General features: G+C 66.3%; 1 protein-coding gene across 1 annotated transcript; it reads right to left on the minus strand.

Annotated features, from left to right (window-relative positions):
- Positions 1-1239: 1239 nt before the first annotated feature.
- C1QL1 (complement C1q like 1) lies at positions 1240-7855 on the minus strand. The gene is made up of 2 exons (XM_054224572.1): positions 7289-7855; positions 1240-1419 (listed from the first exon to the last, which is right to left on the minus strand). The coding sequence occupies exons 1-2, from the start codon at positions 7853-7855 to the stop codon at positions 1240-1242; spliced, it is 747 nt and encodes a 248-aa protein (XP_054080547.1).
- Positions 7856-14703: the final 6848 nt, after the last annotated feature.

The following is a 14703-nucleotide window of genomic DNA, read 5'->3' on the forward strand; positions in this document are numbered from 1 at the left end:
ATGTCCCCCTCCCCTCACAGTGGGGATGCCATGTCCCTGAGGGGACACCCCCCACCATGGGCACTGGGGACGGGGACATGGCGGTGGTGGCCCGCCCAGCGTCCCCACTGGAGGTGGCAGAGGGGACACCGGCACTTGGGGATGGGGGAGCCCCTCGGCACCCCCCCGACTGGGCTGATTCGGGGAGCCAAGTGGGGTCGGTTTGAGGGAGGGGGGGTGGTGGCGGGAGGACCCTGTCCCCGGGGCGGGGGACACCGGCTCTGCCCCACGCGGGGACACAGACAGCAGACGGGGAGAGGTCACAGCTCGGCTTTACCATGGAGTCGCCCCGGGGTCGGGCAGCGAGGGCGGCTCCCTTCCCCCCCACCCCCCAGTGCAGCCCCCCCGGGACAGGGCGGGATGGGGGAGGGGGGGTGGCACCCCTATAGACATCTGCGCGTCCTGTACATATATACACGCCGGTGGGGACCCCCAGCATCGCCCCAGGAGCGGGGAGGCAGCGGGGGGCCGTGGGGGCAAGCGGGGGGCGCAGCCAGGGGATGGGGGTGCAGTGGGGCAGTGCAAGGGGGTCCCCCAGCCCCCTGCGGCCCCCCCAACGCTGAATTAGCAGCTGTGGGGTGAGCAAATGGGAAAGGTGGGGAGCGGGTTGGAGCCCCACAGGTAGCTTGGATCACCCTTGGGGGGATGCCGTGGGGCTGGACTGTGGCAGAGGGATGTTGTGGGGCTGGACAGTAGCAGGGGGAGGCTGTGGGGCTGGAGAGCGGTGTGGGGGGATGCCGTAGGGCTGGACGGCAGCAGGGGGATGCCGTGGGGCTGGGCGGTCATTGGGGGATGCTGTGGGGAGACACTGTGGGGCTGGATGGTAGCAGGGGGATGCTGTGGGGCTGAGTGGTCGTCGGGGGATGCTGTGGGGAGACACTGTGGGGCTGGATGGTAGGAGGGGGATGCTGTGGGGCTGAGTGGTCGTTGGCAGATGCCGTGGGGAGGCACGGTGGGGCTGAAGGACAGCTGCAGAGGGATGCTGTGGGGCTGAGTGGTCATTGGGGGATGCTGTGGAGAGACGCCGTGGGGCTGGAGGACGGTTGCAGAGGGATGCTGTGGGGCCGAACCACGGCAGACAGATGCTGTGGGGCTGAATGGTCATTGCGGGCTGGCGTGGGGGGATGCCGTGGGGGCTGGACGGCAGCGGAGGGATGCCGTGGGGCTGGAGTGCCGTGGGGCGATGCCGTGGGTCCAGGCTCAGTCCGAGTAGATGATGAAGCCGGAGAAGGTGCTGTACTTGTTGTTGTTGCCGCCGTGGGCTTTGCCCCCGTCCAGCTTGATGAAGACCTCGTCCCCCGCGTCCAGGTGCAGGATGACGCTGTTGCTGGCGTAGTCGTAGTTCTGGTCAGCGTCCTGCGCGATGGCGCTGGCCCGCACCTGCGCAGGGGACACGGCGTTACCCGCCTCAGGGGACGGCTCAGCCCTCAGATCCCGTGGGACACCTGGGGTCCCGGCTCACCCGCAGCCAGGGAGACCACCCGCCGGCTCCAGGGTGGTGTCCTGGATCCCCACCCACGGGTGGACGGGTCCCAGGTGGAGGTGGCTTCTCCCGGCATCACCCAGAGCCTCTCCCTGACCTGGCAGGCTCGGAAGTGGGACCACAGCTCGGATGTGGGACCCCATCTCTGAGTTCGGATGTGGGACCATGGCTTGGATGTGGGACCATGGTTCCAAGTTTGGATGTGGGACCGTGGCATGGAATGGGACCACGGTTCCGGATTTGGATGCCGGACCAGGTCTCAGACAAAGGACCCCAGCTGGGATGCGGGACCCCGGCTCTAGGTTCAGAGGTGGGACCATGGTTCTGGGTTGGGATGTGGGACCATGGCATGGACATGGGACCATGGTTCTGGATTTGGATGCAGGAGCATGTCTCAGACACAGGACCCCAGCTGTGGGTTCGGATGCAGGACCATGGCTTGGACACAGGACCACAGTTCAGACACAGGATCCTGAGTCCGGATCCGGATGCAGGACCATGGCTCAGTCCCAAGACCCAACTCTGGATTCGGACATGGGACCACAGCTCAGACACGGGACGCCAGCTGCGGATTCAGATGCAGGACCATGGCTCAGATGTGGAACCACGGCTCCAGATTCAGACACAGGACACAGCTCGGACACAGGACCCCAGCTCCAGATCTGGATGTGGGGCCACAGCTCCAACACAGAACCCCGAGCCTGGATTTGGATGCAGGACCCCGACTCAGACACGGGATCTCATCCCTGGATCCAGACATGGGACCATGGCTCAGACATGGGATCCCGAGTCTGGATCCAGCTGCAGGACCACGGCTCAGACCCAAGATCCCAACTCTGGATTCCCCCATGGGACCACAGCTCAGCCACTGGACCCTGACTCGGCTCAGATGCTGGACCATGGCTCAGACATGGGATCCCAAGTCCCAGTCCGGATGCGGGACCCTGGCTCTGGATTCAGATGGAGGACCCCGGCTCAGACCCAGGACCCCATCTCCAGATCTGGATGTGGGGTCACAGCTCCAACACGGGACCCTGACTTGGCTCAGATGCTGGACCACGGCTCAGACACGGGATCCCGAGTCCTGATCCGGATACAGGACCCCGGCTCTGGATTCAGATGGAGGACCCCGGCTCGAACCCAGGACCTCTGGATTCAGACCACAGGACCCTGGCTCCGGATTTTCAGACGCGGGACCCCATCTCCCAGCCCCAAACCCCCTTGATGAACCCAGCACATCCCCACGCACCCCACGAGCTTCCCAGGGACCACGAGCGCGTGGTGAGGGCTGAGCTCAAATCCCCCAAAAACAAGCCTGGATCCCAACCCGTTGTGGGGCGGGATTCTCCCCCCAAGGAATATATCCTCAGTGGCAGAGGAGAAGGCCAGGAGGCGCCGGCAGAGCCGGAGGCGCCGTAACCGCCCGGCAAAGAAGCTCCGTGGCTGGAGCCCGAATTATTTGAGTAATCAAATCTACGCCGGCGCCTCGCAGGGAGATCGCACGGTGCTGGGTGACAGTGACGAGCCAGCAGGTAAAATCCCAAGCGAAATGCAAAAGTGATGCACCGGGGAGAAGGTACTCCTAATTATAACTGATGAGAATGGGCTCTTAATTGGCTGCGCGGGGCAGGGAGGCACCGCCAAGCGGCTGCGGGGTCCTGGAGCCGACAGGGGAAGGAGGGGTGTCCCCATGGATTCCTGTCCTTTTCCCCCAGGACAAGGGTCCCAGGGGTTGTCACCTCCTCGGGAAACACGGCGGCATCTCCCCGAGTCCATAGGCAGCCTGCAATGGCGTGGTAACTCACCGCCCAGGAGCTGTTAACTCTGGAACCTACTGATGGCCTGGCAGGAGGTCCCACAGGGCTTGCTCTCACCCACGCAGCCACAGCCCTCGTGCTGTCACCAACACTGTCACCCCGTTAAAAGTCACCCTCTGTCTACCCCGCCACCACGAGGGTCCCCATCCCCGGGGCGGGACACGGTGAATCTCAGTTCCTCTGGGACGCTGCCTTGACTGGGGTCGTGCGGAGGAAGGGGAGCGGGGGGGAGGAAGCAAGAGGGGAGGAGAACCAGGAAAAGCTGTTTGGCGCCATGCTCCGCCGCCATCGTCGTCCCCCCTCCCCGCGCCGCAGCCAGAGCCGCCCGGTGCCATCCGTCTTCCCTCGTTAAGGAGCCGCCTTGTCACCGCGCGCCCGCCAGCCCTTGGCGCTAACCAGGGAAGATAAATGGCAGCGCCAGGGCCGGGCTGAGCCGCTCCCGGCACCGCGCTGGCAGAGGAGGTGGGGGCTGCCACCACATGTCCCCCCCGCCCCGATGGCCTTGTCCTGCTCCGTGCCTCAGTTTCCCCGTGCCACAGCCAGGCGCAGCCCCCGGAGGTGGGAACCATGGGGGGGACTCGGTGCCTGGGGCTGGCTCTGCTGCAGCCGCTGTCACCCACCCCGGTGACACCGCTGCGGGGGTGTCACCAGCCCTGGGGACAGTGGGATGGTCCCCGCTGTGGCCAGATGCACCCAAGGGGTGTCGGGGGGGGGTGGGGGTGAGGGGGGGGGGCAGTGCCACTCTCCCATGTCTAGGCTGAGCCGCTCGCGGTGACACTCGGTGCCTTGGGGACACCATGTGCCCCACGTGCCGCGGCCACCACGGCCCAGGGCGTGGCAGCGGGTGCCCCCCAGGACCCCCCAGTGCAGTGGCAGGTGCCCCCCCAGGATCCTCGGGCACGGCGGTGGGTGCCCCCCAGGGCTGCTGGGCCTGGCAGTGGGTGCCCACCCCAGGACACCCGGGCATGGCGGCGGGTGCCCCCCCAGGGTCCCCAGACATGGTGGCAGGTGCCCCCCCCAGGCGCAGCAGTGGGTGCCCCCCATCGGACCCCAGTGGGCAGAGCAGCAGTTGCCCCCCCAGGACCCCCTGGCAGGTCCCTGTGTCCCCACAGATGGGGTCTCTTGGGTCCCCCACCCACAGGGACCCCCCCGGGACTATGCCCCCCACAAGCCGTGGCACAGCCACACACCCCGCCACGGTCACCCCCGCCACGGGGACCCCAAATCCACCCAGCTCCATCCTCCCCCCCCCCCAATCCGTCCATCCGTCCGTCCAGCATCTCCCCCCATCCCCGCTGCCTCTTCTACTGCCTAATACAAATAAGAATAATTAATGATAATTAACCCCCCCGGAGCAGCTCCCTCCCCGCCGCGGGGCTCCCCTGGCTCTCATTAACTCCAGCCCCGACGCAGGGGTGATGGGCTGCGCCCAAAGGAAAGTGTGTGTGGTGGGGGGGGTCAGAGGGGGGCCCCCTAAGTTATAATTCCCTCAGATGATGCCGGGATCAACCCTTATCCCCCGGAAAGCACCCCCCCCCCCCACCAGCCTTGCCGGGGAGGGGGTATTTTTGGCAACAAACCCCTGATCAAACCCATTTTTTAATTATTTAGGGGCATTTTGGGGGTACCTTTTTGAAACTCTCCCGCCGGTGCCGGCCCGCCGAAGCGCTTTCTTCCCCCCTCCCCCCCCCCCCCCCCCAGCCTCCTTTATAAATATTGGAGCGGCGATAGCTCGTTAGTAATTAACAAGCGGTTAATTAAGCTGCATCGCGCGCCCGACCGAGCGCGGTTCCTCTCGACGAGGGGCTCCGTAGCTTCTGGAAATTTATCCGGTAGCGCCCGGGTGCGTCGATCCCCCACCGAGCCAGGGGGGTGGGTGTCGGAGCTCGGTGCGGGGGCGAGAGGAGGTGGGAAGGTTTTGGGGGGGGGGGGGGGGTCCCCGAAAATATTTTGGGGGAGGAAAAAAGGGGTGAAGTGTTTTGGGTTTTTTTTTTTGGGGGGGGGGGGATACTCAGTCTGGAGTTACACGGATGCTGCTGGGGAGAAAGAGCCGGCGGTGCCAGGCGTCGCCGGGACCCCCCAAAATTTGGGGGTGGAGGTGGAGGGGGGGGCGGGGGGGGCCAGGGAGAAAAACAATAAAAGAAAATTTAAACTGTTTGGATGGAGAAAAAATGCCGAGCGGTTCCTGCCCCCGCTGCGCTGCCGGCTCGGAGGTTTTAGGAGCCGAGGGGTGCAGCGCGGTGGCCGTGCTGGGGCTCCCGCTTTCCCCCCACCCCTGGCTTTTTTTGGGGTGAATAACTCAGTTTTGGGTTAATTCAGTGCCGTACGTCCTCGGGACGGGGCTGCACCCTGGGGCTTGATGCCGGGAGAAAATAACTGGGGGGCGGGATGAATCCCGGCGAGGATGCCGGCTGCGGTGACACCCAAGGGAACGGAGCTCGGGTGACATTTGGGGGGTCACGGCCACGTCTTCTGCCTCCGGTCGTGGCTGCGGGGGCGGGGGGGGGGGCACACGGCGTGGGGAAGGGGCAGCGTTTCGGGCATCACCGCGGGGATGGAGGGGCTGCGTCTCGGCATCGGGAGGATTTTCAGATGGATGGGGTCGGGGGGGAGGATGCTGGAGCGGGTTCGGGGGGCAAGGATGGAGCCAGCCTTGGGGTGTCCCCCCCCCCGCCATGGTGTCCCCGTGCAGCCTGGCTGAGGACGGGGATGTCTCTCCTGACACAGCAGCAGCAGAGCTGGCTCCGGGCTGGGGGTGCAGCACCCCAAAAGCGGGGCAGGCGCTGCCCCCTGCCAGGCCACCGCCGAGACTGTCCCCAGCCCAGGAGCCCCGTCCCCCCTGGGGAGCCCCAGAGGGGACGCTGGCACGGCCAGGGAGGGCAGAGCACCCCGGGGACACTGCGGGGACACCCCAAGGCACCACAGAGACACGGCGGAGCACGTCTGCGGAGCCAAGGAAAGGACAGAGGGGACCCTGGGGGACACATCAGGGCAGCACGGGTACAGTGGCAGAGTGTGTCCCCAGTGCTGGGGGAAGGACGGGGTGCCTGTGGGAGCATCTCCAGGGGTTGGAGAAGGATGGGGCACCCTGGGGGTGCACCCAGAGCCCATCATCGCCGCCGGGAGAAGGATAGGGATCCCTGGGGTGCATCTTCGGGGCAGGGAGCGGGACATGGCACCCTGGGGGTGCACCCAGATCCCATCATCACTACCGGGAGAAGGATGGGGCATCCTGGGGGTGCCCCTCCAGGGCTGGGAGAAGGATGGGGCACACCAACGGTGCATCTCTGGAGCTGGGCACAGGACAGGGCACCCCGGGGGTGCATCTCCGTGGCCAGGAGAAGGATGTGGCACCCTGGGGATGCACCCAGAGCTCATCATTGCTACTGGGAGAGGGACAGAGCATCCTGGGGGTACGTCCCTGGGGACGGGAAAAGGATGGGGCACCCTGGGGGTGCACCCACAGCCCATCATCACCACTGGGAGAAGGACGGAGCATCCTGGGGGTGGACCCAGAGCCCACCAGGAGAAGGATGGAGCACCCCGAGGGTGCATCTCCGGGGCCAGGAGAAGGACAGGGCACCCCAGGGGTGCATCCCCGCAGCTGGGAGAAGGATGTGGCACCTCAGGGACGCACCCAGAGCCCATCATTGCCACTGGGAGAAGGATGTGGCACCCTGGGGTTGTATCCCTGGGGTTGGGAAAAGGACGGAGCACCCCAGGGAAGCACCCAGAGCTCACTACTAGCACTGGGAGAAGGATGCGGCACCCGGAGAGTTTCTCTCTAGGGCCAGGAGAAGGATGGAGCACCCTGGAGGTGCATCCCTGGGGCCGGGAAAAGGATGCGGGCACCCTGAGAAAGCACCCAGCCCCCTTCTCCGGTGCTCGGGGGGCAGCGAGAGCTCCCGTGCCCGCAGTGGGGCTGGTAGCCGGGGTGGCCAGCCCTTACCTGGCCATTCTTGCAGAGGTCGGCCCACATGCTGGTGCCGTCACCGCCGCGCATGAGGACGTGGTAGGTGAAGAAGTAGGTGCCGGGGATGGCGCAGGTGAACTTGCCGGAGGCGGCGTCGTAGCTGTTGCCCAGGTTGGTGACCACGTCGTCGAACTTGAGGACCTCGTAGCCCTCGTGGGGGTTCTTGAGGCCGGCGTAGAAGGCGACGCGCGGCACCGTGCTGTAGGTAGCCGCACTCACCGCACCCGTAGCCCCCGGTCCCGGTAATCCCGGAGGTCCCGGTCGTCCCGCTTCACCCCGTGCCCCCGCCGGTCCCGGTGGTCCCGGTTCTCCCGGTGGTCCCGGTGGTCCCGGTTTCCCCGGTCGCCCCGGTTTGCCTTGGGGACCTTGCACCAGGGTGGAAGGCGGCGGGAGGGGGCCGCGTTCGGCCGGTTGCGGCGGGGAGGCGGCGGCGGGGCCGTAGGGCTCGCAGACCATCCGGCAGGTCCCCAGCATCTCGTACCGGCCGTCGGTACCGGCGGAGCTCACCAGCACCGGGATGAGCACCACCAGCACCAGCACCATCACCACCCCCGCCGCGGCCGCCAGTAAAGTTTTCCGGCCCAGGCTGAGCCGCCGCCCGGCCGGGGCGCGTTGTCGCCCGGGGGGGGGAATGGTGCCGGTGGGGGGGGGGGAGCAGGGCGGCGGCGGCGGCGGCGGCGGCGGCGGGGGGGTGCCCGGGGGTGGCGGCGGCGGCGGCGGCCGCTCCGCTCCGCTGCGCTCCGCTGGCTCCGGTGCGCCCCGCGCCCGCCCGCCCGGGACACGCCCCCCTGCCCGCAGGACACGCCCACAGCCACGCCCACCAGGCAGGGACACGCCCACCGACACACCCACCGACTCGCGGGACACGCCCGTCGCCACGCCCACTCCTCGGCCGCGCCCCCGCCCGGTGGGACCCCCACCCTCGACCCCCGGTTCCTCCGTGGGACCCCCGCGCGCCCCGGTCCCCCCCACCCCCCGTGGGGACCCCCCCGTGGCCCCGGCCCCCCCCCCCCGTGTGCACCGTGTCCCCCCCCCCCCCCCCCCAGCGTGGACCATCCTCACGCCCTGTCCCCACGCCACCCCCGGCCCCCCCCCCGGCCGCATCCTCACTGGGTCCGGAGCTCCGTCACCTCCGCGCCCGGGAGCCGGTGGCCACGTCCCCGGAGCTGGGGACACCCCTGGGGCGCGTCACCTGTGTCCCCACGGGGACAAACCCACGGGGACAGTCCCCAGGCCCCCGCCCCGGCCTCACCTTTCCCTCCCACGGGGACCAGCGTCACACGCTTTGGGACAGCCCGGGTGACACCCGCTCCTGGCACCCAGGAGCATCCGTCGGGTCGCGGGACGGGATGCCACTGCCAGTGGCAAAGGCCACAGTGACAACGGGGCGCCCGTGGGTGCCACTGCGGGGACGGCTGGGCCACGCGAAGGGGGGACGGCCATGCAAAAGAGCCATCCCCGGGGGGCTGAGGACTGGCGGGCTCGTGACACGGGGACACGCGTCTGCACCCGCTCCGTCGCTTGCCATCTCCATCAGCCTCGGCGGGGACAGCAGGACGCGATGGCAAGTGACAGCCGCCGCCAGCGCCGGGGGTGAGCGAAGGACGCGGGGCCCGGGGGGGTGACATGCAGCGAGGATGGGGACAGGGGGGACAACATGGGTGTAGAGGAGCCCAGGGCTGCTCCCAGTGCCACCAGCTGAAGCGGTTTGGTGGCCTTGGGTGACCATACCGAGGTGGCATCAACCCCAGTGGCACCTATGGGGTCCATGGGGTCATTGTCCCCCCAAAAAAACCCACCCCCGCCCTGGGGTCGTGTCCCCTTCCAGCCCCCCCACCCGTGCAGTGTCCCCAAACCCCGGGGGGACACCCGGGGGACAGAGCCCAGCCACCCCCAACCCAGAAGAGGGGGGGACCGAGGGGACACTTGGCAGCCCATTGGTCACCCCCGTGTCCCCTCCCCAGCTCCCGCAGAGGCTTTAATTTAATCAGCGTGCAAAAATCAATTAGCCGGCTTCAAGAAGGCAATTATTCCTGGGGGCTTAACGAGGCTGGGGGGGGACAGACAGATTATTTTGGAGTGGGGGTGCTGCCAGTCCCGCGTCCCCCCCTCAAGCTGTCACGGGCATGTCACCGGCTCCTTTCCTGGTTCCTTTCTCCATCATTGTGTTGTGTCGTGTGTGTGTGTGTCCCCCCCCCCCCCCCTCGTTATCTTTCTTTTTTAACGAGCGCCTAAAAATACGCCTCGCCGAGGTCACGGGCTGCGTGAGTCACCGCCGTCACGGTTTGGCGGTGGCCCGGGTGGGCAGGGGGCTCCGCGTGGGGACAGGGTGGCCGTGGCGGGGATACCGGCAGGCCCCGGTTGCGTCAGGGCACTTGTCTCACCTGGAGGATGAGGGGACATCCCTGGTCCTGGCCACCGTGTCCCCGTGGTGGGGCCACAGCCCCAGGTCACCTCATGGCCACAGGCCATTATGTCGCCATGGCATGGCCACCACCTTGGGACACTGTCCCAGTCCCAGGTCACCTCATGGCCACAGGCCATTGTTTCTCCATGCCACGGCCACCACCCCAGGGCCACCACGGCCCCATCCCAGGCTACCTCACTACCACAGGCCACCGTGTCCCTACGGCATGGCCACCACCCCGGGCCACCACGGCCCCAGGCCGTGTCCATCCAGCCTGGCTGCAGAGCCACGATGGCTTCAACGCCACCCTGGGGCAGCAGCACCCTACGGATGGGGACAACACCCCAGATGACGCTGGCTGGAGACCCCGGGGTGCTCCTCGTCCCTGCCCCCAGCCCCTGCATGGGGAGGGGGTGCAGCGCAGCCCCCGGGACGGCTCCGCCCAGCCGGGGACGGGAACCGAGGGGCAGCCCCCAAAGGGAGTGCAGGAGGGGAAAAGGGACAATGCCGTGACGGCAGTGGCAGCAGTAGCAGTGATGGCAGTGGCAGTAGCAGCAGTGGCAGCGGTGGCTGCAGTGGCTGCAGTGGGGGCAGTGGCAGCTGTGGCAGTGACAGCAGTGGCTGCAGTGGTTGGGGTGGCAGCAGTGGCAGTGATGTCTGCAGTGGCAGCAGTGGCAGCGGTGGCAGTGGTGGCAGTGATGGCAGTGGTGGCAGTGATGGCAGCGGTGGCAGCGGTGGTAGTGATGGCAGTGATGGCGATGATGTCTGCAGTGGCAGCGGTGGCAGCGATGCCAGTGCTGGCTGCGGTGGTAGCGGTGGCAGCGGTGGCAGTGATGGCAGTGATGTCTGCGGTGGCAGCAGTGGCAGCGGTGGCAGCGGTGGCACCGATGGCAGTGATGGCAATGATGTCTGCAGTGGCAGCGGTGGCAGTGATGGCTATGGTGGCAGTGATGGCTGCAGTGGCAGTGGTGGCAGTGATGACAGTGATGGCAGTGGTGGCAGTGATGTCTGCGGTGGCAGCAGTGGCAGCGGTGGCAGCGGTGGCAGCGGTGGCAGTGATGGCAATGATGTCTGCAGTGGCAGCGGTGGCAGTGATGGCTGTGGTGGCAGTGATGACAGTGATGGCAGTGGTGGCAGTGATGTCTGCGGTGGCAGCGGTGGCAGCGGTGGCTGCGGCGGCGGCTGCGGCGGTGGCTGTGCTCGAGGCGGCTCCTCCGCAAAGGTTAAGCAAACAGCGGCTCCGGCAGAATCGATGCGCGGCCGAGCCCGGGGCTGTTTGCTCTGCCCGCGTGACGCGGGGAGGTGGGTGGGCGACGCCAAGGGGACGCTGGCGGCTGGGCGGCGGGGGGGGGGACACGGGGACGATCGATGCTCTGGGGGTGCGGGTTCGGTTTGGGGGGAGATGGCTGTACCCCCCCCCCTCCGCCCGCTGGGGAGCTCATTAAGGAGGATTTGGGGCAGGTCGTGGGTGGGCGGGTGGGGACGGGGGCGTTGGCGGGGGTCGGAGCTGTGCCGTGCCTCGGTTTCCCCTCCCGGCGCTGCGGCCAGGCAGGCGGCGCTGGTGGCTCAGCACTAATTAGGACTCGGAGCCGGAAATAACTAACAACCCCAATGTCGGCCCACACTAACGAGCTTGGGGAGGGACTTGGCGTTTGTGAGCCGTCCCCGACGATTTTAGGTGCTGTCCCCCAAAATCATGCTGTGTCCTCGGGATGGGCTCAGGATGGGGGTGCGGGAGGGGGACACTCAGTGGGGACAGTGAGGGCAGGGCTGGGCCCTTGGGCCCCCAGCTGGGGTGGGCAGGACACCCTGGGGCAATGGGAGCCTGGGCTGCGCGGGCTGGAGCAGGGCTGGGAAGATGGTCAGGTCTCCTGAGCTCCCACCTGGGGCTTCCTCTGTTGGTTCCCACCACCTTGGTGGCATCTATCTGTCTGTCCATCCTTCCTTCTGTCCGTCCGTCCGTCCGTCCGTCCATCCGTCCGTCCATCCATCCATCCATCCATCCATCCATCCGTCCTCCATGCATCCATGCAGTCATCTCCACATGGCTCTTTCTACCCATCCACGCTTCCATCCGTGTGTACATGCACCCACCCATGCATGCTGCCGTCCATCTCCACATCCATCTGGCTCCACTTCCACCCACCTGTGCATCCATGCATCCATCTGCCCACACATCCGTCCGTCCGTCCGTCCGTCCATCCATCCATCCATCCATCCCTACGTGTCCATTCCTCCCTCCCTCCCACGTGTCCGTGCATGCATCCATGCATCCATGTATCCATCCATCCATCCCAATGTGTCCATCCATCCACCCATCCCAATGTGTCCATCCATCCACCCATCCCTCCCTCCATCCCTCCCCATGTGTCTATGCATCCATCCATGCATCTATCCACCCACCCATCCATCCATCCATCTATCCATCCATCCCTCCCTCCCTCCCCACGTGTCCATGCATCCACCCATGCATCCATCCATCCATCCCAATGTGTCCATCCACCCATCCCTATGTGTCCATCCATCCACCCATCCATCCCTCTCCACGTGTCCGTCCATCCATCCATGCATCCATCCATCCATCCCAATGTGTCCATCCACCCATCCCTATGTGTCCATCCATCCACCCATCCATCCCTCTCCACGTGTCTGTCCATCCATCCATGCATCCATCCATCCCTATGTGTCCATCCATCCACCCATCCATGCCTCTCCACGTGTCTGTCCATCCATCCATGCATCCATCCATCCATCCATCCCTATGTGTTCATCCATCCACCCATCCATCCCTCTCCACGTGTCCGTCCATCCATCCATCCATCCCTCCCTCCCTCCCCACGTGCCCATGCATCCATCCATGCATCCATTCATCCAGGAGGGCAGGAGGACCAGGCTGGGACCACCCTGGTCCCAAGGAGTGACACCACCCACCCCAGCCACGTGTCACCTCCGTCCCTGAGAAAGGACACCACGACCGCCTCGTTGGGAGGTGGAGGTGATTAAAAGGAGGAATTAACGAGGAGTTTTCCAGGCTGTGGATGCCCGGGGAGATGTGGCACCGGCACGGGTCAGGATGGGAGCAGGAGAAGGCACCGCGGACTGTCCCTGAGGTGAAGATGATGCCGCAGGAGCTGACACCTCTCGGTGCTGGGCAGGAAACAGGCTCAAAACCCCCAGGGCTGGAGGTGCCTCCGGCCGGGGACGGGCTGGGAGATGGCCAGTGCTGTGATGAGCGCGTCGGGGCTCAGCGGGGAGGTGGGGGCTGCAGGCGCAGGCACACGGAGGTGTCCCCACCCAACGCCACCCAGGAGATGAGGGACACGCGAGGGCTGGAGGCGGCAGGGTGGAGGTGAGGGCAAGGCAGGTCCCAACACCCAGCTGGACGTGAGCTCCTGGTTGGCTGGTGGCCAAATGGCTAGCTGGCTGGTTGGATGCGTGGATGGCTCGTTGGCTGGTTGCACGCTTGGCTAGAGAGTTGGCCGGTTGTCCACTTGGCTAGCCACACGGCTAGATGGCTGGTAGGTAGATGACTGGCCAACTGCTTGGCTGGCTGGTTGGCCAACTGGCTGGTTGGTTTGAAGGCCAACTAGATGGCTGGTTGGCTAGCTAGCTGGTCGGTTGGCTGGCTGGGTGGTTGGTAGCTGACTGGCTAGCTGAAAGTGGCTAGCTGGTTGGTCAACTGGCTGGTGGGCTGGTTGGTAGACGGCCAGCCAGTTGTCTGGCCAACTAGATGGCTAGGTGGTGGCCTGGATGACTTGCTGATTGGTTGGCTAGCTAGCCACTTGGCTGCTTGATTGCCTGGCTGGCTAGATGGCTGGCTGGCTGGCTGCTCAGCTGACCAACAGGCTGTTGGCTAGCTAGCTGGTTGACTGGCCAGTTGACCAACAGGCTAGTTGGCCGGCAGGCTGGTTAGGTGACTAGTTGATCAACCGGCTCCCTGGCTAGCTGGCTGGTTGGGTGACCAGTTGGCTGGTGGCTGGCCAGATGACCTAGGGGGCTTGCTGACTGGCCGGCGACGGGCTGATTAGCTAGCTGGCCGGCTGGGTTAGCTGGCCCTGGGGACGGGGACGTGCCAGCAGGTCCCAGCCCGACGCCAGGCACCGTCTCTTGCCCAATGGGGGGGCCCAGCTGCAGGCGGGGGGGCAAGGCGGGGGTGGCACATCCCCCCCCGTCCCGTCCCTGTCCCTGTCCCCGTCACGCTGGGTCTCATTACGGCCGCGGCGGGGCCCGCCACCCTCCCGCCACCCTCCCGCCGCGTGGCAATTAAGGGCTGCCAACGCCGGGACTTAATTAGAGGCCGGCTGACGAGGGCGGCTGGTGAGTGATGGGAAGCGGCCGCTCACCCGGCAGCAGGATGCGGTCACGGGGACGGGCTCGAGGACGCGTCCCCCTCCCAGGGGGACATGGGATCGGGAGTAGTGGGGACCCGCTGTGCTGTCCCCAGGGTGCCCCACGGCCGGCGGGGACGGGGTGTGACACGGCCAGGGGGGTGTGCAGTGACACTGGGTGACAGCCCGTGGGACGTGCGGGGGGTGGCGCTGGGGGGTATCCTGCACAGTGACGGTGTGTGACACCCCAGGCCATGCGGTGACGGTGACGCTGGGTGACATCCCGTGGGCCATGCAGTGACAGCGACACTGGGTGATACACTGCGGGACGGCAGTGACGGTGACACTGGGTGACACCCCATGGGCCATGCAGTGACGTAGCACTATGTGACATCCCGTGCACCAGGCACTGACGGTGACTCTGTGTGACAACCCACGGGAGCTGCAGTGACACTGCGTGGCAACCGTCGGCCCCGCGGTGACAGTGACACCCTGTGCACTGCGCGGTGACAGTGACACCATGTGACACCCCAGGGAGCCACAGCGATGCTGTGCAATAGCGCAGGGCTGCGCAGCAGTAGCGTGTGACACGAGTGGGACTGGGCAGCCGCCGTGACACTGTGTGACGCCCCGGGGGCCATGCAGTGACAGCAACA

This window comes from Rissa tridactyla, chromosome 19 (assembly GCF_028500815.1).
Source record: "Rissa tridactyla isolate bRisTri1 chromosome 19, bRisTri1.patW.cur.20221130, whole genome shotgun sequence".
Classification (NCBI taxonomy): domain Eukaryota; kingdom Metazoa; phylum Chordata; class Aves; order Charadriiformes; family Laridae; genus Rissa; species Rissa tridactyla.

Bases quoted from the DNA above. Each gene is read 5' to 3' on its own strand.
- C1QL1 (XM_054224572.1), bottom strand. From the start codon at position 7,855: ATGGTGCTGGTGCTGGTGGTGCTCATCCCGGTGCTGGTGAGCTCCGCC. The intron at 1,420-7,288 runs GTAAGGGCTGGC...TCCCCTGCGCAG, and splicing joins ACCTCTGCAAGAATGGCCAG to GTGCGGGCCAGCGCCATCGC.